General features: G+C 42.8%; 1 protein-coding gene across 1 annotated transcript in view; it reads left to right on the top strand.

Moving 5' to 3' along the window:
* ADSSL1 (adenylosuccinate synthase like 1) overlaps positions 1-23321 on the top strand; it is a 78486-nt gene that overhangs the window by 30312 nt on the left and 24853 nt on the right. Inside the window, exons 6-10 of the mRNA XM_029598067.1 lie at positions 7032-7139; positions 8245-8326; positions 8492-8618; positions 12895-13049; positions 21443-21567. Coding sequence (XP_029453927.1) covers positions 7032-7139; positions 8245-8326; positions 8492-8618; positions 12895-13049; positions 21443-21567 — 597 coding nt within the window. The remainder of the gene's footprint in view (positions 1-7031; positions 7140-8244; positions 8327-8491; positions 8619-12894; positions 13050-21442; positions 21568-23321) is intronic.

Below are 23321 nucleotides of genomic sequence, written 5' to 3' on the forward strand. Positions count from 1 at the left end.
GGGGAAAATTCGTTGTTTGGGTTAGCGCGGGGGGGAGGGGCACATTTATTTAAAAAAACCAAACAAACCCACCCCAACCCTTCAAATTTAGTTAATTACAACCCCTTCCCCCCCAAAAAAAACTTGCCTAAAGTCCCTGGTGGTCCAGCAGGGGTCCCGGGAGCGATCTCCTGCTCTCGGGCCATTGGCTGCCAGTAAACAAAATGGCCCCAGTGGCCCTTTGCCCTTACCATGTGACAGGGGCTACCGGTGCCATTGGTCGGGCCCTGTCACATGATAGGAGCAATGGACGGCATGTTTTTTTTTAACAGGATCCCTCCACTTTGGCCAGGTCCAGCGCAATCCACTGTGCAAGCCGTGCACTTGCACTGGGCAGCAGCCTGGAGGGGGCAGCAACCTGAGGGCTGCCACTGAATTGATTGAGCAGCTGGCGGCATCGCAAGGAAGAGGATCAGCAAGGTCCTGCAACAAAGAGGAGAGAGTTGCAGGGCCATGTGGTGAAGCAATGAAGATGAAGAACTGCAGGGACACACATGGCAAAGAAGAGGAGAAGCTGTAAAGTCACGTGGCGGTTCGCAACCTGCCACACAGCAAAGATAAGAAAGTTGCAGGGCCGCCCTGTAGCGAAGATGAGAAGGATCTGCAGGGCCACGCAGCAGATGAGTTGGAGAGCCACGCAGCCAAGATGAGGTGCTTCAACCTGCAGGACCACATGATTCCCAGGCGACTAGAAGGAAAAAAAGTGTGGATTTTTCCTGATTTAATTAAGGATACTCAAGATCGAAGAAGAAATTTCTTACAATATAGAAGAACAGTAGTTGAGAAAGGAGGAACTTTTTCTTTAAAATACCCGTGTAAATGTTTTATTAAATTAGATGGAAATAACTATATATTCTCCGATCCAAAAGGTTTAAAAGATCTCCTCGAGATTAAATGACCGGTAATTAGGAAATGGAAAATAGGTCAAGATATGATGTATATATTTTCCTAATGTGTAATCTTATTCCTTAAAAATTCGTTCAATGGAAGATTTCACTATTTTTGCCTTGTTTGAATAAATGTCAAATAGGGGATAAGTAATATAGAAATTGTTTTCTATTTCCTGTTTTCTTATGATTGACATGAGTTCTATTTCATTGTAATTTGTTTATTGTAATTAATTATGTAAAGCAATAAATAAAGAATTAAAAAAAAAAGCAGCAAGGCAGTTCCCAACCTGCCTCGCAACAGAAGTGGAAGGCCGGAGCTGCTGGGAAAGGCCTTTTTGAGGGTCAAGCCTACATCTAAACGCATTATAATAGCCCTAATGCTATATGTGTTCCAACTGTCTTTTTTTGTAGGGTTTTCTGGTTGGCACCAAGGAAATGTATGCAGATACTTGTGATATTTTTTTTTACCTCAAAATACTGTACTTTGAGTATTCTTTTTCATGCAAAACCTGAATAATGAATTCATAATTTTTAACTGTGTACATAGAGAGACTAGGAGGCGGGGTGCAAGGGTATAAGATTTGCCTAGGGCATCTAATATTCTTGCACCAGATATGGGCTCCAGGGGAGGGTGTGAAGACCTGGAGGGTAGAGGGGTGACAGTTTTAAAATTTAAGTCGCTGGAAGGAGCTGGGCTTTTTTTGGCAGGCCTGAGACAGAGACTGAATGAAGTGTGTGTGTTGGGGGGGGGCACACAATAATTGTTCGCACAGGGCAGCAAAACCGCTTGCACCGGCCCTGACTTTGGCCTTCCTAACAACAATTTCAGTTCCCTGTCGTACCCGGATCAGTCCAGACTCCTGGGTTTTGCTATCCCCCCCCTCTAGCAGATGGAGACAGAGCAGTTACCATAACAACGCTCCGCCTATAAATAGAATGGTGCCACCTACAGTCCGGCAGTATTACTCTGTCTCCAGCAGATGGGAGAGGTGCCAAACCTACAGTCTGGGCTGTGTGCTTACTTGGTTATTCTTGTGTTTAATTAGTTTAGGGGGGGTTTTTTGTCTTTTGTTTTCTGGCTTGTTTAAGCTTTATTTAAAAAAAAAAAAAAAAAAAAAAGAGAGAGAGAGCATAAGAAAGCAGCTTGTGGCAGCACAGTGGTCGTTAGGTTCTGAGAGAGCCATCCCATGCTGGTCTGAGGCAGCTGCTTCACAGGGTCAAGGGCCCTACTTATCTTCTCAGTAGCTGGGTGCGATACCTGGGAGCCAGGCTCACTCCACCCGAAGGGATCAGCACATTGGACCACTGCTGGGCAAGTTTTATAATTTAAAAAGTTTCTTTCGTTTTCTCCCACGTCGACTCTCTCTCTCTCTTTCTCCCTGTCTCAGCGCAGAGTTTGTTTAAAATTTGTTGTATTTTGTTTAATTTAATTTTTCTGTCATAACTCGATGCCGCGTTTGTCGGTTTGCCACGCGTGCAGGTTGGCCCGCATGCGACTCTCTATGGAGGATCTTTGCTCTGATTGTATCCTGGGCGGGGAGGGGTCATCGGGAGCCGAAAAAAATGTTAAATCTGCAAAACAAGCAAAAGCAAAGTCTGCCCGAGTCCCAATGGGGACCTCTGCTGCAATTCACTCTAATAAAACTGATCAGTTCCCTTTCAGTGCGGGAATGTGGGCTCTTTTTCAATCTTTCAGGGTTGTGACTAGTGCAGCGCTGGGGGAAGGGATTTTTACCTCCTTCTTTTTCTCCCCAGCAAGATGTTCCAATGGACAGGGAACCTTCACACCCTATTTCCCCTGTCATGGAGGATAGCCCCGAGGGGGCCTCTGACTCCTCTTCCTCTTTTTCCTCACAATTTGTGTTGTTGCTCCATAAAGCTTACAAGGAGAGGAAGTTGGGGAAGCTGCAATCTGGCAAAAAGGATGTTTTTCAGAGTTCTGCTAAGAAACGGTCTACCCCTAAGGGAGGTGCGGAGCCTACTCAGCCTAAACGTATCCGTCAGTAGGGGTTTCCCAGATTACTCCAGATACTTCTAGTCAGGACACTGATCCAGAGGACCCAGACCTCCAGCCCAAACCCCTGCTGGGGGTGTATGTAGACTCTGATTTACAGCACCATAGCGCAATGCGTGGGACACATGCTGCGGAGTGGGGTGCGCCTTTTTAGAAAGAAGGAGTTAGGTCCCCTTATTCCTGCTATTTTAGCTGAACTGGGCATTGAATGTCCCTCAGAGGAATCTAAATTGGGTGATATGGATCCTGTGTTGCTGGGTCTGAGAGGCCCTGCTTCTTCTTTTCCTTTTCATTTCTCGGCTACAGATTTGCTTTTCCGAGAATGGGATACCCCAGATCTGGGTTTGAAAGTAAGGCCATGGACAAGCTGTATCCTCTGCCAGAGGATGCTTTAGAGCTGCTTCGAGTACCCAAGGTAGATGCGGCAATGTCCACTGTTACCAAGAAGACCACAATTCCGGTCACTGGAGCTACAGCACTCAAGGACCTGTAAGACAGGAAATTGGAAGTGCATCTTAAAAGGATTTTTTGAGGTTTCTGTACTGGGAGTGCGTGCGGCTATTTGCAGCAATTTCGCCTTACGAGCGGGTCTCTGCTGGGTTCAGCAATACAAGCTAACACTGACTTATCGGATGAAGAGGCGGTCCAGGCAGGTCATCTGGAAGCTTCGGTGGCATACAGCGCGGATGCACTGCATGATCTTTTGCACACATCGGCCAGATCCATAGTTTCAGTTTTCTCAGCTCGTAGGCTCCTCTGGTTGAGAAACTGGTCCTTGCCCTTCAAAGGCAAACTACTTTCGGTAAGGATCTGGAAGATATGATCCAATCTCTGGGTGAGAATAAGATTCATCGGTTACCAGAGGATAGACCGAAATCCAGAGGTTCCTTTGCCTCTCGGACCAGATTCAGAGGGAATCGAGGATTTCGCCCATCTAGACAGCCTGCGGCCCCTTTTTGACAAGCTCCTAACAGGCAACAGACTTGGTCCCAGTCCTTTCGGGGCCGTCGATTTGGCAGACCTGGTAACTCCCAGTCTGCTTCCAGTGCAAAAACATCACAATGAAGGGGCACAGGTCCATTCCTCGGTGCCAGAGATAGGGGGCAGACTGTCCCTATTTTACAAGGAATGGACCAAAGTAATGATGGATCAGTGGGTCCTTACTGTGATAAGAGACAGCTATGCTTTAGATTTTGCACAGCGTCCTCGGGACCAATTTCTAATTTCTCCCTGCGGTTACGAAACCAAAAGAAGAGCAATGCAGGACACTTTACAATGACTTCTGCAACTAGGAGCCATTGTTTCAGTGCCTCCAGAGGCAAGAAGGAAGGGCCGTTACTCCATTTACTTCATAGTGCCAAAAAAAAGGGATCTTTTCGGCCCATTCTGGATCTTAAGAGTGTAAACAGATGTCTCCGGGTTCCCCGGTTTCACATGGAGACACTTCGGTCATTACCTCGGTTTGCAAGGGAGAGTTTCTAGCATCCTTAGACCTCATGGAAGTGTATCTTCACATAGGCATTCGGTCAGATAACCAGAGGTTTCTTTCGTTCCTGTAGTACCATGGATCAATCCAGAGTCCCGCCCGTCAGAGGCGTGGAAGAACGGGAGAGTCCGCTCGGTTCTTATCTATTTCGTTATTTCAGATTGACAGAGATTTTTAATGTTTTGTCCTCAAGTGGTTTTTTCAAGGTTCAGGTCCCAGGAGGGTTCAGTGGACCAGTTTGTTTTTTTAATTATATACAGTTATGATGGTTTTGAGAGTTACATTCTGCTTTGACATTAAGTAATACTGCCGAACTGTAGGTGGCACCATTCTATTTATAGGCGGAGCGTTGTTATGGTAATTGCTCTGTCTCCATCTGCTAGAGGGGGGGCAAAACCCAGGAGTCTGGACTGATCCATGGTACTACAGGAACGAAAATTATCAGGTAAGAAACTAATTTTCCTTTTCTACTCTCCAGCACACATGCAGGAAGAACTCTAGAAGTAGCAAGACTGTGTGAGATTCAGCCAATGGGACCAAGCTGAGGGTGGGAGAATTGTAAGGGGAGTTAGAGTCACAGGAAGGGAGAGGTTAAGTGTCACTGTTGCTGTGCAAGCCTGAGGGGAGGTGAGCACAGCAGCAGCAGAAATGAGTATATATCTGAGAGCAAGTGAGTGTGAATAGGTGGGGAGAGCAAGAGTGGGAGTGTGTTGGGGGTAGTGAGTGAGGCTAGTGTAAGAGTGTGTATGGGAAAGTGAGAGTGAACAGTGAGGGGGAAAGGGGGAATATAGGGGATCGAGAAGCAGGGACAAATAAGGGGAGTAAGCAAGGATGGGAAGAAAGGGGCAAATAAGGGAAGTAACAAGAATAGAGGAGAGGGGACAGCAAGAATGTGTGTTGGGTGGGGAGAGTGGAAGATGAGCAAGAGTGAGAAGGAAGACCAAGAATGGGGGGGGGAGGGGGGGTCGGGAGAGGGATGATGTGGAGATGAGGGCATAGGGGAAGGATGTGGAAGAGATAGGAGACAAAGGAATAGAAAGGTAGGAAAGAGGAAGATGTAGGTGAGAACTGAAAGAAGTGAGAAAAGATGCTAATGAAGAGAAAAGAGATGGATGATGAGAAGAGGATGAAGAGCGAGTAGGCTTGGGAGTGGGCTGTCAGCAGAGATATGTGGTGGCACTATGGTAGAAACAGCTCAGGGTAAGAGAATGGCACTTACTTCCCCCCACAGCCACTCACGTGCAATAGTTATATGCTAACAGTAAGGCACACCTGCTCATACCCCTGAAAAATCCAGGTCTAGGAGTGCATGGCTGGATCACCCTTCTAAGAGACCGAGTTAAGTAATTTAAACTTTGCACAGAGAGTATCTTAGCAGAGGAGGGAGGAGTTTTATTTCCTTGCCTTCTGTCACAAATTCAGTATCTCATCTTAACTGCTTCAGCCTTTCAGCCGAAGTCAAGCATAAACCCTGGCTGGCAGGTACAGACACATGAGATAGAACTGGGACAGAGAAACTGATGAACCGTGGTCTTTCTATACGAGGTTAAAACTTGGCCAGCTTTCTGTTTAGTACCAAGTAAACCATTTGAGGAAGCTTCCCAGGAGAGAGACCTTTCACACACTGCAGTGCTCATGTATTTGATTTGTCATCTGGTCAGCTCCACCATGAAGAGGGACTTCTTCATTTTGTTGCTTGGTTTTTTTTTTCCACACAATTTTGTGTTTAGGATAGGGTGTACCCTTTAAAAACTGGTGACATTAGGGTGGATCTCCCCCCCCCCCCCCCCCCCACACACACACACACACTTTTTAAATACTAGGGGTAAAGATAATTTTTGAAAACTCTGTACTTCACTGCTTTTCCCCGCAACCTTCCTCTGTTAGCGTTCCTTATTTATTTATTTTTTTTACTATCCATATGAGTACGTTGGTTGCCCGGGCTAGCAGACCATACCCAATGTTATTGTTGCATTGCTTGATTTAAAATAAGAAAACTGCAAGTTTATATTAAACTTCACTACTATACTTTTCCCATTTAATATTCTGGTTGGATTTACTGTCTACTTACATAATACTAGGGTAAAAGGGTTAATTACTGTTTTATTCTGGTGTGATGATTTTATCTGGTCCGAGGTGCCACAAGTGAGAGATTGTTTGGGAAGGGCACAGAATTGTGGTATTGGGGTGACCTGGACCCTGTCTCATCTCTCACTCAGGCTACAAACCTGAAGATAAATCATATTGGTAAATATAATTTGTCGTGTGGTACTCCCCACCCCAAACACATGGGTAATTTGTAGTCTGGACCAAGGGGGAGCATATGCATAAGTTGTACATTGCAAAGAGCAGGTGTAACTTTTTGCAGGCAAATTTCTACATTTATGATCATATAATTTTCAAAGCAAACTTACGCTCATGAGTTTGTTTTGAAAACTGGTGAAACTTATGCATGTAGCTGCCCCAGAATTTACCCGCCATGTTTCAAAAGCACCCTTTCTGTAATTCATTATTAATTATACCTTTCTGTTATAAATATGTCTGCTCAGTGTGTAACTAGGCTTGTCTCAAGTCTTGATAAGATATGCTTTTGTTTTATTAGTATTGGCACTACAAAGAAAGGAATTGGACCAACATATTCATCCAAAGCATCAAGAACAGGCCTCCGTGTATGTGACCTTCTTTCTGATTTTGATGAATTTTCATCAAGGTACCATTAAAATAATATTTTAGCAAATTAAAAAGTAATACATTTGTGGCATGGTATTTTAAGGGGTGGGTATTTTCATAATAGTATGCTTGAGGTGTCTAAATCTCTTTGATTCACTAAAGCATGGTAACCTATGTTAAGTTTAATGCAGGTAGCATACACATTATTTAGTGGATCATCTCCTCAGGATATAATGGAGCTTATAGCAATTAGCAAGCATGTTAACCCTCAGAACAGTGCAGACTACTGAGCATTAGTGAATCGGCCTTTTAAAAGACTTCATGAGCCTTATAAGTACAGCTCACATACTACACTCTACGTATGTATCTAGGGTTACTAATTATTTTTTAATTTCCATTTGATATTCCACCTTTTTATCTAGGAAAGGCACAAGGTTGAGAATGGGACATAAGAACATAAAACTGAGAATTGAATAATGCAAAACTGTGTAGGTAGCAATAAACGATGTACCCTGATGTCACAGTTTAAGGATGATATCTAGCAATAAGATAAACAAACATGGCACATAAGTAGATGTTTTCATAGTTAAGGGAGGATACCCAGCAGTAAGGTATTCTTCCCTTACTGCTAGGTAATGGAGAAAATGCAGAGTTTAAGAGAAGGCTTGGCTGATGAGACTTGTCTACTGGGGCAAGCAGACCAGATTCTGTCTCGTGGTCGTTTCTGATTCTCGGTTAGTAAAAATGTAGAGTATGAGTCTCCTCCAAGAAATCTAAATTAATTATGAATTCATTTACAATTTATGGATAATACTAATGAGCATAATTTTCGATGTTATCACAGAGGTTTCCCAATGTAATTCATCACCCTTTATCTTGATTCCAGTGTTAAAAGCAAATATATGGGAGGTAATCACATGGATCTCGCTAAAAACAGCAGCAGGAAGACATGTAAAAGTACTATTTAAAATAACTATTAGAAGGTACTTAGAGAGAATCAAATCATTGTGATGTATACTCCCCCAATAATAAGAGTGGAAGAGAATAAATATTTTTCTGGTGGATCAGGATGTTGCCAAAATGTTAGAAAGTTCTTGGTATATGAATTTCTGGCTACAGTTTGTGGATTCTTTAATGTCTCATAGATTTAAGAACCTGGCACACCAACACCAGTCTATGTTCCCTACTTTGGATATAGACATAGAAGGGCAACTCAGAAAATTAAAGGTAACAAAGCATTTCTTAAGGTAAACTTGTTTTGGGGTTTTTTTTTTTGTTTTTTTTTAGTATTGAACGTGTTCTCTTATGGATCATATGTCTGGGCAAGTGTCTGGCTTATTATTCTATAGCTGTACTAGTTGTAGAAATGTGGATTTGTATTGAAACTTTCAGGTGTTAGCTGAAAAAATAAGACCCATGGTCCGAGATGGTGTTTATTTCATGTACGAAGCCCTTCATGGTTCTCCAAAGAAAATTCTTGTGGAAGGAGCCAATGCAGCTCTACTTGACATTGACTTTGGTATGTGTACTACAGATTGCAAAGTATTATCAAGAGGAATGTCTGGCTGGGAAATGAACTCCTAGAAGTTCATCCAAGAAAATAAGAAATGGCTTTTCGCTTCTGTTCAAAAAATGCATTTGTCAGTGTATAGTCTGGGTGTGCTATTCTGGTTAGAACCAGTTTTACAGAAAACTAATATATGCACAGGTTGGCATGTACCACCTTGCTTACACTAATTGCAAGCATACTTACACTAATTTGCAATTTTTCACTAACACGGGCTGCTGTACCAGAGGATTGAAAGGTTGCCAATGTGACTCCAATTTTTAAGAAGTGCTCTGGGGAAAACCAGGGAATTATAGACCGACAAACCTGACATCAATACCAGGTAAGATGTTGAAGACAATTAGCAGCAATAAAATCATTAAACATATAGGACCGGAGATTCAAAGCGTGTTTTTTGCTAGATGGCCGGATAAGTCACTTATTTGGCTATCTGAATAGTCAGATAAATTGTGGGCAGGCAGTGGACAGACTGGGGTCAAAGATGATATGTCTGTCCAGCTAACTTAGAAAAACAGAAAGCTTTTAAATATCTACCTCACATATGGAAATGATCAGGCTAATATTCAGTAAGCCATTTAATGGACAAATTATCTGGCTAAAGTTAGTCACATAACTTGTCCTATATATTCAGAGGGATAAACATCATCCTGAATATACTTGCCTAAAGTTATCCCAGTACATGTAGATGGAAAACAAAAAAAAAACCGGGGAGAGAGAATGAGAGAGAACCTAGCTATAAGGCCCTTCTAGTAGTTAGGTATGTATACCTCTATAGGAGGTATCCACAACACAAAAAATGCAGAGAGAAAAAATTGCACTCAAAACAATCATCCACACATCAAAAGGAGATGCAGAAAATAAATTCAGTCCATATATTGATAGGCTTATAGTGAGATGGATTTTAAATTATTTATTTTATGTTCACTTAATAAGGCCACTCCATTGCTCATCCTCTTTAAATAAAGGTGATTTTTGAACGGGTCCCCCGACAGGGACCCCATGTTTCACCAGAGGGACAGTTACAATATGTGTTTCCAAAACTACAATATAAACACTAAAACGTGAATTACAGTATCTTGAAAACTTAAGGACTACAGAATAACAGGGCATACTGGAAAGCGTTTTGCCAAAAAACATGCCTTAATGCAGAGCCATACTTAAATAGCAAGGAGTGTGGACAGTATCGACAGACACAGGAAATTAAAGGTCTATGGCACGAAAACCAGCCGACCAATGGGAAAGCACCAGCACGGTGGGTTTTAAACCAATCACAGAGGGAATGTTACAATCCGGCAGGAGAAGAAGGAGTCACACAAAATAATGCCACTCTATTTCATTATTAAGACCTCTAGGAGAAAGACAATCCAATCTATAAATCCACTTTTGTTCACTGCGAATAAGCATTTCAGAGAAATTGCCACCCCAAGATGGAGGAGGTAACAATTCAATTACAAAGAACTTCAGATCCGCTTCAGAATGCGCTAAAGCTAAACAATGAGGTACTAGAGGAGCAACAGACCGCAACACTTTATTAAAATTTGATAGTTATCATCCTTCCCTTTTAAGGATGAATATTCCTATGCATCAATTGCTTAGACTCTGGTGGCTCTGTTCATTGAGATCTGATTTTATAAACCAAGCTAAGCAGATGATGTGTAGATTTAGGGAAAGAGGGTACCCTCAATGTGTTCTCTGAAAGGCATTTAAACGTGCTCTTTACGCTAACTGGGATTTATTGTTTACCCCTCAAGCTCGTTCTTCAGATGGATATATTAATTGTATTTTGTCCTTTTCAACCCATGCTTATAATAGATTTGACATCTATTATAAGCCGTCCCTGGTCAGTCTTATCCCTCCATAAGATTTTTGACTGTCCCTTGAGATTCACGTTTTGTCAGGGTAGAAACCTTAGAGGTATTTTGATTCATTCCCAGCTTGGCGTTAAATCTTCTCGTAACCCACTACAGTTTCCTGGTCACCAACCGTGTGGACATTGTTCGGTATGTCCCCACGTCTTATCTTTGACAACATTTGAACACCCTGACTCCCATAAACAATACTTGCTTAATTTTTCTACCACATGCCAATCTAAGGGAGTGATCTATGTGATTATTTGTCCATGTCTCAAATGGTATGTAGGCAAAACCACCCATCCGGTATGGACACGGATCACCTAACACCGGTTTAGTATTAGAACTGGCCGAGAAGCTGCTCCTCTAGTACCTCATTGGTTAGCTTTAGCGCATTCTGAAGCGGACTTGAAGTTCTTTGTAATTGACGTGTTACCTCCTCCATCTTAGGGTGGCAATTTCTCTGAAATGCTTATTCGCAGAGAGCAAAAGTGGATTTATAGATTGGATTGTCTTTCTCCTAGAGGTCTTAATAATGAAATAGAGTGGCATTATTTTGTGTGACTCCTTCTTCTCCTGCCGGATTGTAACATTCCCTCTGAGATTGGTTTAAAACCCACCACGCTGGTGCTTTCCCATTGGTCGGCTGGTTTTCGCACCATAACTTTAGACCTTTAAATTCCTGTGTCTGTAGATACTGTCCACGCTCCTTGCTATTTAAATGTGGCTCTGCATTAAGGTATGTTTTTCGGCGAAATGCTTTACAGTATGCCCTGTTTTTCTGTAGTCCTTAAGTTTTCAAGATACTGTAATTCTCTTTTTGTGTTTATATTGTAGTTTTGGAAACACGTATTGTAACTGTCCCTCCCAACGCAGCCTTCTGGCGAAACATGGGGTCCATGTCGGGGGACCCATTCAAAAATCACCTTTGTTTATAGAGAATGAGCAATGGAGTGGCCTTATTAAGTGAACATAAAATAAATAATTTAAAATCTATCTCACTATAAGCCTATCAACATATGGACTGAATTTATTTTCTGCATCTCCTTTTGATGTGTGGATACCTCTATAGGAGGCCCACCTAGTAACTCAAGGTGAGGTTTAGGTAGTAGCGTAGGGGTTAGGGGCCACTTTGACATGCAGAGTGAGAGGTACGAACAGAACAGTACACTCTTGTGAAGATTTGATGTCCTTTGGAGTGAGGAAACTCACACAAAGATGAGATTTCTACAATGTTCTCTCAACCTAGTTTGATGTTATCCAGGTTGAGAGTCTATCAAGCTAGGTTGAGAGAATTATCCGGCTAAAATCTAGCCAGATAAGGGCTGAATATTGCTGATCTTGCCATTTAGATGGAAAACTTGTGAGTTATCCTTCTGAATGGCTTTGAATATTGATCTTGATATAATTAGGGATAGCCAACATGGATTTCAGGAAGACACATCATGTCTCACAAATCGGTTAGGATTCTTTGAAATTGTAACTAGGCACATGGATGATGGTGAACCAGTCAATATAATGTATTTGAACTTTAAAAAAGGAGGTCATAGAAACCTAGAACATGATGGCAGATAAAGACAATATGACCCATCCACACCTTCTGTTCAGCTTTATTGTCCCTTCTTCTCACTCCGAGATCCTTTGTGCTTGTCTCAAGCTTGCTTAAATTCTGACACTGCTCTCGTCTCCACCAGTTCCACAGAGAGTCTGTTCCATATGTCCACCCACCCTTTCTGTAAAGAAATATCTCCTTAGATTACTCTGTGGTCTACCCCTTTCACCCTTATTCCATGACCCCTCATTCCAGAGCCTCTTTTCCATTGAAAGAAGCCTACCTCCTGTATATTAATTCCTTGGAGGTATTTAAAAGTCTGTATCACATCTATAAGTCTGGTATCCTATGCTTTATGCTCCTGCAAGTATTGCTAAAATACAGTATATGTAAATGAACTCCAACAAGAATATTGGATGGTATTTAAACATGGTCAACATGTATTCATTTATGGCCATTCCTTAAAAAAGCCCGCTGGATTTTCAAATAAAATCAAGGACACTGTTCTTTTACTGTAAGTTGACTGTCCCTTTTGCTAATGTAATGAAGCTAAATTACAGTATATTAAAAAATGCTTCAGCCTCAATTCTGTGACTTCAGAGGTGTGCAAATAATTACACAGAGGGGTAAATCTCCCCATGTATGAGCCAAATATCCCTTGAATCAAATGCAATGTTTTTTCTTTACAGCAGGAGAAAAAAAAATGTTCGGATTATTTGATTATTTACATAGCCCAGGAATTTTGTATAAATGAAATTCAGTCCATAAATGAAAGGATCACCTTTATATTCTATTGTTGCTGACCCAATGCTGTATGTTTTTATAGGCACTTATCCTTTTGTGACTTCATCAAACTGTACTGCAGGAGGTGTTTGTACTGGACTTGGCATTCCTCCTCAGAACATTGGAGAAGTCTATGGCGTGGTGAAAGCATATACTACCAGGGTGGGAATTGGAGCTTTCCCATCAGAACAACTCAATGTAAGTCTGCTCTTTAATAACAGAATGGTATACTCAAGTGAGAGGTTAAAATTATTTTAAATAGGGGTGGGCAAACGCTTTGGTCTGAGGGCCACATTGGCCCTCCATGGAGATCTAAAAGGCGAGGGGGGTCCCTGCTCCTGGAGATTCCTCCAAAGAATTGGTAGGGGGAGGGACGCACATGAACTTTCTTTTCTTCTCCTTGCACCCCCTCCCTCACACACACACACACACACACACACTCTCTCTCTCTCTCGTGTCCCCCCCCCCCACATCCTCAGACTTGAACCCAATGTCTCCTCTTTCCTGCCCAACCCTACCAGTGTCTAATCCTGCCAGCTATTCAGGTGCAGCGGCGGCAGGATGATTCAACCAAAGCTGCCTCCTCCTTCCAGCCTGCATGACTTTGCCTTCTTCTCGATGATGCCGCCTCCTTCTTCTTTTGGCCTATGTAGGCCAACCAATATCTCCTACTTTTTGCCCATGTGGGCCACTGATGCCACCACCTTCTTCCGGACTGGCCAGGCTATGCTGCCACATTCTTCTTCCACTGCCACAGGTCATATGAAACACTCCTACAGGCCAGATGTGGCCTAGGAGTCATAGTTTGCCCACCTATGTTTTACATCATTGTTTTATGTATTGAATAGGATAAACAACTCCACTGATAATGTACCTCCTTTGTTCAAACACACAACCTCGATCTTAATTATAACATCTTACTTGCTTTCCCTACTCATCTTTTACGTATACTGAGTGAAAAGTTCAACCAATGTGATTAATACTCATATGTATAGATTTTTCTCCTTATAGCAGAACTCTAACTACAGTGCTAGTTACTATGCCACCACTAGCTCCATTTAGTTGGTAAAATCATTGCTTAACTTGGAAAACCGTAATAGAACTGCATCATTAAACTTCAGTTCTCAAAATACCCTGGCACCTGTTGGTGTGTAGGGCCTAGCTCAGGTCACCCTTAAAGGAGCTGTGTCACTGAACCAGCAAAATGAGTCCAAACCAAAAGTTGGAAGCTACAGCAGTGGATAGGGCAAAGAACTGCTTTGTGTGGGTGTTGCCTTACAAGTGACAGTACTTTGTGAACATACGAAAAACAATGCAGACAAACAAACCGTGAAGTGTGCAGTATACAGGTAGTTTCATCATTATAGTAAGATGGTAGTATAGCTTTTAAAACCTCTATGTATACAAGATTCCACCTTGAAGTTGAAAGAAGGCAACCCTGGGCAACAAATCAAGGTCATTTGCAGCAATAAAACAAAAAAAAAGAAAAAAAATCAGTTTGATAAAAAAAGAACACTGTTTAAAGCTACGGTAATCTCTTAAAAGCTACTCCCAAGGAAAAAGAGAATATCAAGTGTGTGAACAGAAAGCAAGTTTGCTTACCATAAACGGGGTTCTTCATAGTCAGCAGGATGAATTAACCATGGCACATAGTGTATCATATCCTACAGTATTGAATGGACCCATCCCTCTAGCACAGTAAAGTTTTATTACCAGACATGCACAAGAAGACCAACACGCATGCTGCCTCATGAGCCCCTCAGTTGATTGTAGAACTTAGCTTTAGCTAGGTAATTGACTCTCCAGAAAGGAGGGCAGGTATTAAGCATGGCTAATTCATCCTACTATCATCCCCATTTACGGAAAGCAAACTAGCTTTCTCCATTGACAAGCAGGGCCAAATTAGCCATGACGCATGAGGAGTCCCAAGTTGAGGCTTATGTAGTGGAGCACTTACTGAAAAGGTAATCCAGCCCCCCCCCATAGAGAGTGTACCGCTGGTTGAACAGACTGCACAGAACTGTTTGCCCAAAGTTATTTTTGCTTCTTCAGAGATTGTTCAGACAGTATTGGTATGTGAAGATGTGAACTGATGACCAAGTTGCAGCTTTGCAAATGACCTTGATGGGGATGGCTCTTAGGTGAGCCACCGAGGTAACCATGACTCTTACTGAAGACCAGCTAGAGTATAGTAATGAGTGATAAGTCTGCTAGCCAGTTGAACAATATACATTTGGCAACAGCTATTCCTAGTCTGTTAGAGTCATAGGAGATAAAAAGTTGAGAAGCCTGACAGTGTGGTTAAGTTCTTTTCAGATAATAGGCCAAGGCTCTTTTACAGTCCAGGGAATGGAGAGCCTTCACCCCTTTATGTGCCTGAGGTCTTGAAAAGAAGGTGGACAAAACAATGGCTTGGTTCAAATAAAATGATGAAAACACCTTTGGCAGAAATTTAGGGTGAGTGCGGTAAAGAAAATTTTGAGGAAGCTGACTTCAGCGTTCATAGGGAGACTCAATCAGTTCCTCCAAGACATCATTGAGATCCACAAATCCTTGATGAACTTCAATACCAAAGGATGACTGGAGATCAGCCTTCCATCCACTTGAGGGTGGTAAGCAACCATGGCACTGAGGTGCAATTTGACCAATGATGTACTGAGTCTCAAAGAGGAGAAGGAGAACAAGTATTGAAGTAGATCATTTGGAATGCAGATAAATAAGTTTAAGAAGCCTTCCTGTCACAAAGATGAAAGATGCTGTTCACTCTTCTGGTAGATAGCTTCCTAGATGAAATCACAATGTCCTCAACCTCCTTAGATGGTGACAATCTATGAGACTATTGAGGGCTCAACATCCATGCCGTCAAGCTGAGGTGACATAGACGGCCCTCCTTCTAAGTCAGTAGAGCCAGAAAAATCCCAGGGGGATCGGTGGTCAGATTCACACTATGAAAAGAGAGCAATACTTTCATAGGCCAAGTTAGAACAATGAGGATAAAACATGTCCAGTCTTTGAATACTTTTTGCACTGTTCTCACCACCAATGGAAGCAGAGCAAAGGCATATAGCAGATTTGCATTCCATTTGAGCAGAAAAGAATCTGGAGTGCATCTGAACTTGCTTTGACAATGGAGCAGAATTTGCCAATATTACAGTTGTCTTCTGACATGAACAGATCAAATGACAGGTGACTCCAGAAGTCACATGATCTGTCTTCCAAACCCTGGTCTGGGGACCACTCAGTAAAAAACCCTACTGAGGCGATCCACCAGTATGTTGAAGATTCTGGGAAGGTAAGTTACTTGGAGAAAAGCTCTGATCGTGAGCCTACTCCCAAATTTTCAGAGATTCCTAGTAAAGGATCCAGGACACTATGCCCCTTGTTTGTTCACATATAAAACATTGCTAATTGGTTGTTGGTTTGGATCAGAATTCTATCCCTGAAAGAGATGCAAGAATACTCTCAAAGCATGTTGAGTGGCTCATAGCTCCAAGAGGTTGATCTGAAATGGACATTCTATCACCAGCCAGATCCCTTGCGTTTGTGCCCGTGTGCGTACATCTGTTACCTGATAAAGTAGAATTCAAAGAGGAGTACCTATATCCAGGATCTATGAATCTAGTCATCAAATGAGAAATGTTTTCGTCTCTGTGGTACAGGGTGTAACAAGGGCTGAAGCAGTTGATCCCAATAGGCATGGAGGCCCCATTGGAAAACTCTCACATTGAGACATGTCATGGGGAGGGGACCACATACACTGCTGCCACCAAATGTCTGAGGACAACCAAGATTGCTTGGGCTGGGACCTGATACAGCTATAATAAGTTCTGGGCCAGTGTTCAAAAATACAAAACTCGATCTGATGGGAGGAAAGCTTTCTGCTCCAATGAGTCTATCCATGCCCCACTGTTCTTTATTCTCTGGATAGGAATGAGGTTTAAATTGGCAAAGTTGATTATGAATCTAGCGACTGAAGGAACTTGACTGTTTTCTGCAGTGAGACCAACATCCCTGTTTGGGAAGATCCCATCATTAGCCAGTTGTCCACATAAGGGAAGACACAAATCCCCTGGCAATGAAGGTGTGTCACCACTACTGCTAGGCATTTCATGAAGATCCTTGGGGTTGCCAAGAGCCTGAAGAGTAGTGAGTAGAATCCATCACGAAGCTGGATATTTTTAGGGAGACTGATGGATGGGTATGTGAGCATATGCCTTTCAGATCCAGAGCATACATCCAGTTTCCTGCTGGGATGAAGGGAAGGATGATGTGGAGAGAGTTCATTTTTAACTTGTTTAATCTTCATAAATCCAGGAGGATAAGGAAATAATGGGAGTAGAATCCCTTGCCATGATCTTTGAAAGGGACAGGATCTTTTGCTCACTGGTTGGAAAGAGACTCCACCTTGAGACGGAGCTGGATCAAATGAAACAAATCTGTATTGAAGGCTAAAGTTTGGTGCAGCACAGGGGGATGGGAGAAGCACAAACAGTATTCAAACTCCACAATTTTGAGGACCCAATGGTCCTTGGTGATCTTCAAAGAAAAGGTGAATCCTTCCTTCTTTCAGAAGGGTCATAGTCTGACTGAGTCTTGTCAAAAACATGGACCAATCTTAGTAGGCCTATTGTGATGATTTAGGTTGAAATTTCACATGTAGATGTCCTCGTGCTGGAAGCTGCTGTTGCAGTACTACAGATGGGGCATGATACCGCTGGAGCTGGTGGAAGGGGTTTCTCTGATAAAAAGAACTCTTATAAGTAAAGAAAAGACATCTAGAGGAAAAAAGTTTCTTGGCTCCCACCGATAAGGACTGAATAGCTAGCTACATGCTGCTCCTTAATCTGGGCAATGGTTTCTCTTGTTCCAAAGAGGTTATTGTCCAAAAACAGGACACTGGCCAACTTTTCATGAATGTCCTCATGCAGGCTGCTGGTTGTCAACCAGGCCATCCGGCATGCTCTAATTGCAGCCACAGAAGATCTTGTTGCAGTATCAAATGATACTACAGGAAATGATGCTTGCACTCTTCCACATCTAGAAGAGCCTAATAGCCTTCCTGTTCCCTGTCAAGAGAATCTGGCAGAGGCTTAAGTTTATCAATTCAGTCGTGTAACTATTGTACCATGTATAGTTGGTGAACTGTAATGCGGGTGTTGAGCATAGAATTCTGGAAGACTTTCTTCCCAAAGTTGTCTAACAGCTAGGGTCCTTACCCAGAGGGGTGCAGGAAAATGTTCTGGTCTTTTTAGCCCATTTTATTGTCGACTTAATCACTAACTGGTGTGGTAGTTGAACCACTCCAGACCCTGGAGATGGTTGGACTCTGTATTTAAAGTCCAGTTTCCAGGCTACTGGAGTGCAGGAGGTTGAATTATCCCACATTCTGATTTGCAGTCCCTGCAGGATTAAATGGATTGGAATCAATGCAGGTTCAAAAGGGGTTTCCAGAATCCAAAGTATTCCAAAGACTTCTGCACAATGTTCTTTGTTCCTACTGACAATGACTCTCATCACCTTATCCAACTTATCCAGAAATTTAGAGTACAAGAGGTCTTCTAGTAAAGAAGTCAGGTAAGGGGGCTGAGGGAATCCCTACTGACCCTTTGTCTGAACTGAGATGTGAAAGAACACTAGCCCATGATCCCAATTAAGATGATGGCAATCAAAGCAGGGTTGTCATTTGTCTCGGAGGGGAATACTGCTGGTGCATATTCCATCCTCGCTCTGGCTGGATTCCTCTTCATAGAGGGATTGTACACCTGACAGATGAGGGTTAGTTCTTACCACTGGGACATTTGATGGGAGCTCCTGAGGCATGGAGGCAAGAGGGACTACCCATTGTGAGAACAAATCTGACATTCTGAAAAGGATAGGTTGAAGGGTGCTCTCCTGGTCACTGGCTGCCAATGAGGTAAAGAAAGTGCTCACCAGTTCCTCCACCTGGTCTATGGACTGTTGTATCTTTTGACCCAGAGTTGGGGGAAGAGACATCCTCTTCTGAAATCAGTATAGAGTCAGCCTGAGAAACATGAAGTAAACTCCAGGAAGAGACTCCCTCCTGGGTTAAATGCACTGGTGGCCACATAGAGGCCAGAGGCACAATGGAGCATACTGGATCCAAAGTCTCCAAACGAAGCCCACGTATAGATGGAAGAGAAGGAGCTCCTAAAAATCTGGGATTAGGACCAGTGAAGTGAGACAGCAATAAGGGTGCCAATCTGGAGGAAGGTAGTAATAAGGTGTCTCCTTCTCATACCCCCATTGCCTGTTCTTGCATACACAGTGCGCCAATGGCGCTGGGGACTGGTGCACCAATTTCCACCAAGGTCTAGTGCATCTATGGCATTGAGGCCCAATGTGTTGATGGTGCTAAGGACTGGTGCATTGCTGATGCATGCTTCACTGCCAACTTCTGTTGTAGAGGTGCCAACTGAACAGCAGGCTCTGACAAATGGTTCTTCATTTGATTCTGCACTGAGCCCCACTAAGAGGAGGATTCAGCTCGTGGACTCAATGCTTCCATGTCTTGCTCGACCCTTGAATCATGTAGCATCCAGAGCCTGGTGCCACAGTTGGAGGAGCATTGCCTGAGGAGCTCCTGCTTGACTCAATGTGGAGGAAGCCCAAGGAGACCCCACTCTGGGAGGAATGGCTAAGATTTTTCACTACCCTGCAATCTTCCATCTTCCAGGCCCTATTCCTCTGGGATCTCGGCAACATCCAACAGACATCATTCTTGGGACCAAGGCATATAACAGATAATGTGACCATTGTTAATAAATACCTTGCAATTACAAACACAGTCTTTAAAGCCGTTGGAGGTGGCCTTCTTGGAGCAGAATATCCTGAGTTGTTTGTTTTATATTTATTTATTTCTGGGAGTAGCACTGAAAAGTGCTGTTGAGGCTACTGAGGTAATAAGGCAACTCAAAGAACAGGTTAGCTGAAGGAAAAACTACAGAAAGTTGAAAAAGGACAAAACAGGTAGAGAAAGAGAATGAATACATCTATACGGAGGCTTGGACAAAAAAAGAATGAGGAACTCACAAGGCAGCACACAGAGCCAGCAATTGGGTAGTGCATGCTGGACAGACACCCAGGGTGCCATGAGCTAAGGGGCACCTGGGCACATTACCCATTCTGCAGTAGATCCCTTCCTGCCACAGCCAAAGAGAGGCCCAGCATGGCCACAGCAAACGTCATCCTGCTGTGCAGCCAAAGAGAAGCCCAGGGGGGTAAAGGGACCATTAGTTTGGGTGGGGGGCGCCATCAATTTGGGGGGGGGGGAGGAGGGTTATTTTAGCCCATAGCGCCATGTACTCTAGAACTGACCCTGGCAGCATGCATGTGAGAAGTCCCACTCATGCTCAGTAATAAAACTGTATTGAACTAGAGCAATGGGGTCTGTTCAGGGATGATATCCCCTGTGACATGACTAATTCAGCCCTACTTGTTTAGAGAGAAACAAATTAATGTAGCACTGCACCTTCTATTGCAGTTTCCTGTGGCAGTTCAAGGATAGATTGTGCGGGAAGAATTAGAAAATTATGTGGCATATTTGCATCTTGAATATGCTGACATTTGTGTGTCCAATTAATTTATTTGTTTCTTTTTTGGGGGAAAAATAGATCTTAGTAATTGATGCTGGGAAGCAAGGAGGGATAAACAGAATAGGGGAAAAATTTAGGGGGTGGGAAAGGGATCTCAGAGTAGGGAAATGAAGGGAGGGATAGAGATGAGAGGATAGGGGGAATGAGCAGAGGGAAGGGGAATGAGGGGAGGGATGGGGATCTGGGGAAGGGGAATGAGTGGAGGGAAGGGGATCTGGGTGGGAGAGGAGAAAGAAGGGAGATCCTGAATTTGAGAAGGGGGATCAGGTAACATTGGAAAGATTCACTCACTCACACCCATCCTTCTCACGCTTATCCCTTTTCTCACTCACACCCTATAGCCCCTCCAATCCTCTCACTCCGTTTACCCTTCTCCACTGAGAAACTGACCATTTGGTCCTCCTCTGTTTCCTATCTTATAACCAGTTTGCAGTCCACAATAGGACATTGCCTTCTATCCCATGATTTTTTAATTTTCTCAGGAGTCTCTCATGGGGCACTTTAACAAATGCCTCCTGAAAATCCAAATACACTATATCCACTTGACTCACCCTTATCCACATGCTTATTAACCCCTTCAAAATAATGTAGCATATTGGTGAGGCAAGGTTTCCCTTGTGTAAAACCATGCTGGCTGTGACTCATTAAACCATGTCTTTGTATGTGTTCTGAAATTGTGCTCTTTAGAATAGTTTCCACGATTTCTCCCAGTACTGAAGTCAGAAATACAGGTCTTTAATTTCCCGGATCACCCCTGGGAGCCCTTTTTAAAGATTGTGCTTACATTGGCCACCATCCAGTGTTTGGGTACAATGGCACTTGTAATGATAATTACAAGTAATTATCTGTAATTTCATTTTTTAGTTCTTTCAGATCTCTTGAGTGTATATCATCTGGTCTGGGCAATTTGCTACTCTAGTTTGTCAATCTGTCTTAAAGGCTAGTTTTCACTCAAGCTGTCTGGTTGTCCTGTTGCAGGAAATTGGTGATCTTTTGCAGTCTCGTGGCAATGAATGGGGAGTAACAACAGGCAGAAAAAGACGCTGTGGCTGGTTAGACCTTGTCATATTGAGATATGCACATATGATCAACGGATTCACTGCGTAAGCATCACAGCTGTTCAATTAGATTTTAATTGAATTCTTTTTTTTTGTATTTATTTTAAATTATTTTGAACCCAGAACAGGAAAGTATTAGATTCTAACATACATTGTTTAGCAAGTATAGTTACCTGAGTAAATATTTTATAAATATGAGTAAAATACTGATGGGTCTGTGTACTTTTGTCCTGCAATATGCTCATAGTTATCCAATGAAGATAATGTTCATATTAAGAGATGCATCTGAATGTTACTGGTATAATGTGACCCAGAACATGTGCAATCATCGTACCACTAAGTGAAAGTTACATAAAGAAAATAAACAAGTGCAGACATTCTAATGAGGTTAATGGAATACACACAATATTGGGTCCATGGGATCAGACCGATCTCTTCCTTACCTTTCCTCTTGAAGATCCTTGAGGCCGCAGTTTTGAGTCAATTAACTGACCATCTTAAAAAGTATGACCTTCTTGACCCACATCAATACGATTTTAGGCTTGCCATGAGTACAGAACATTTGTTACTTTCCTTGACAGATTATATTGAGGAGAGGAATCGATAATGGTCAATAGTTTTTTACTTATTTTACTTGATCTATCCTCAGCTTTTGATACTATTGACCATGAAATTCTCCTTTTTAGAATACAAGAATGTGGCTTATGTGGTAAAGTGTTAGACTGGTTTCGATCATACCTTTCTGATCGATTTCAATCATTCAATTTTAACAATGAAATTTCATCCTGCAGCCATGTCATAACTGGTGTTCCTCAAGGTTCTGCATTGTTTTCTGTATTGTTCAATATACATCTTGCTTGTATCTGCAAAATTCTTTCTACTCTGACAGATTGCTATAAAGAATATGCAGACGATATTCAGTTTGTTCTGTGTACACATCAGTAGATCATGGCAAGATACCATTGAACATCTCAATATTTATTTTACTACTCTTAAAATTGGCTTCAATATAACAAGCTTTCACTTAATATGTCCAAAATTGAATTTCTTCCTATCTATAGTCCAGGGGTCGGGAACCTTTTTGGCTGAGAGAGCCATGAATGCCACATATTTTAAAATGTAATTCCGTGAGAGCCATACTAACTACAACCCCCCACCCTCCTGACCCCCCCCCAAGACATACCAAATTAATTTAATACAACCTCCTACTCTCCTGACGCCCCCCAAGACCTCAAAAATTGATTTACTACAACCCCCACCCTCATGACGCCCCCCAAGACCTCAAAAATTAATTTACTACAACCCCCACCCTCATGATGCCCCCAAGACCTCCAAAATTAATTTACTACAACCCCCCACCCTCCTGACCCCCCCAAGACCTGCCAAAAGTCCCTGGTGGTCCAGCAAGGGTCCAGGGCTCGCAGACAAATCTTTAATAAAAAAAGTAAAAATCTAACAAAACCCCCCACCCTCCTGCCGCCCCCCAAGACCTCCAAAATTAATTTACTACAACCCCCACCCTCCTGACCCCCCATGACCTGCCAAAAGTCCCTGGTGGTCCAGCGGGGGTCCGGGAGCGATCTCCTGGACTTGGGCTGTCATCTGCCAGTAGTCAAAATGGCGCCGACGGCCCTTTGCCCTCACTATGTCACTGGGGTCGACCAATGGCAGCTGCAGCCCCTGTGACATAGTAAAGGCAAAGAGCCGTCGACGCCATTTTGATTACTGGCAGCCGACGGCCCTTTGCCCTTACTATGTCACAGGGGCTACCGCCGCCATTGGTTGACCCCAGTGACATA

This window comes from Rhinatrema bivittatum, chromosome 4, assembly GCF_901001135.1.
Source record: "Rhinatrema bivittatum chromosome 4, aRhiBiv1.1, whole genome shotgun sequence".
In the NCBI taxonomy this organism is placed as follows: Eukaryota; Metazoa; Chordata; class Amphibia; order Gymnophiona; family Rhinatrematidae; genus Rhinatrema; species Rhinatrema bivittatum.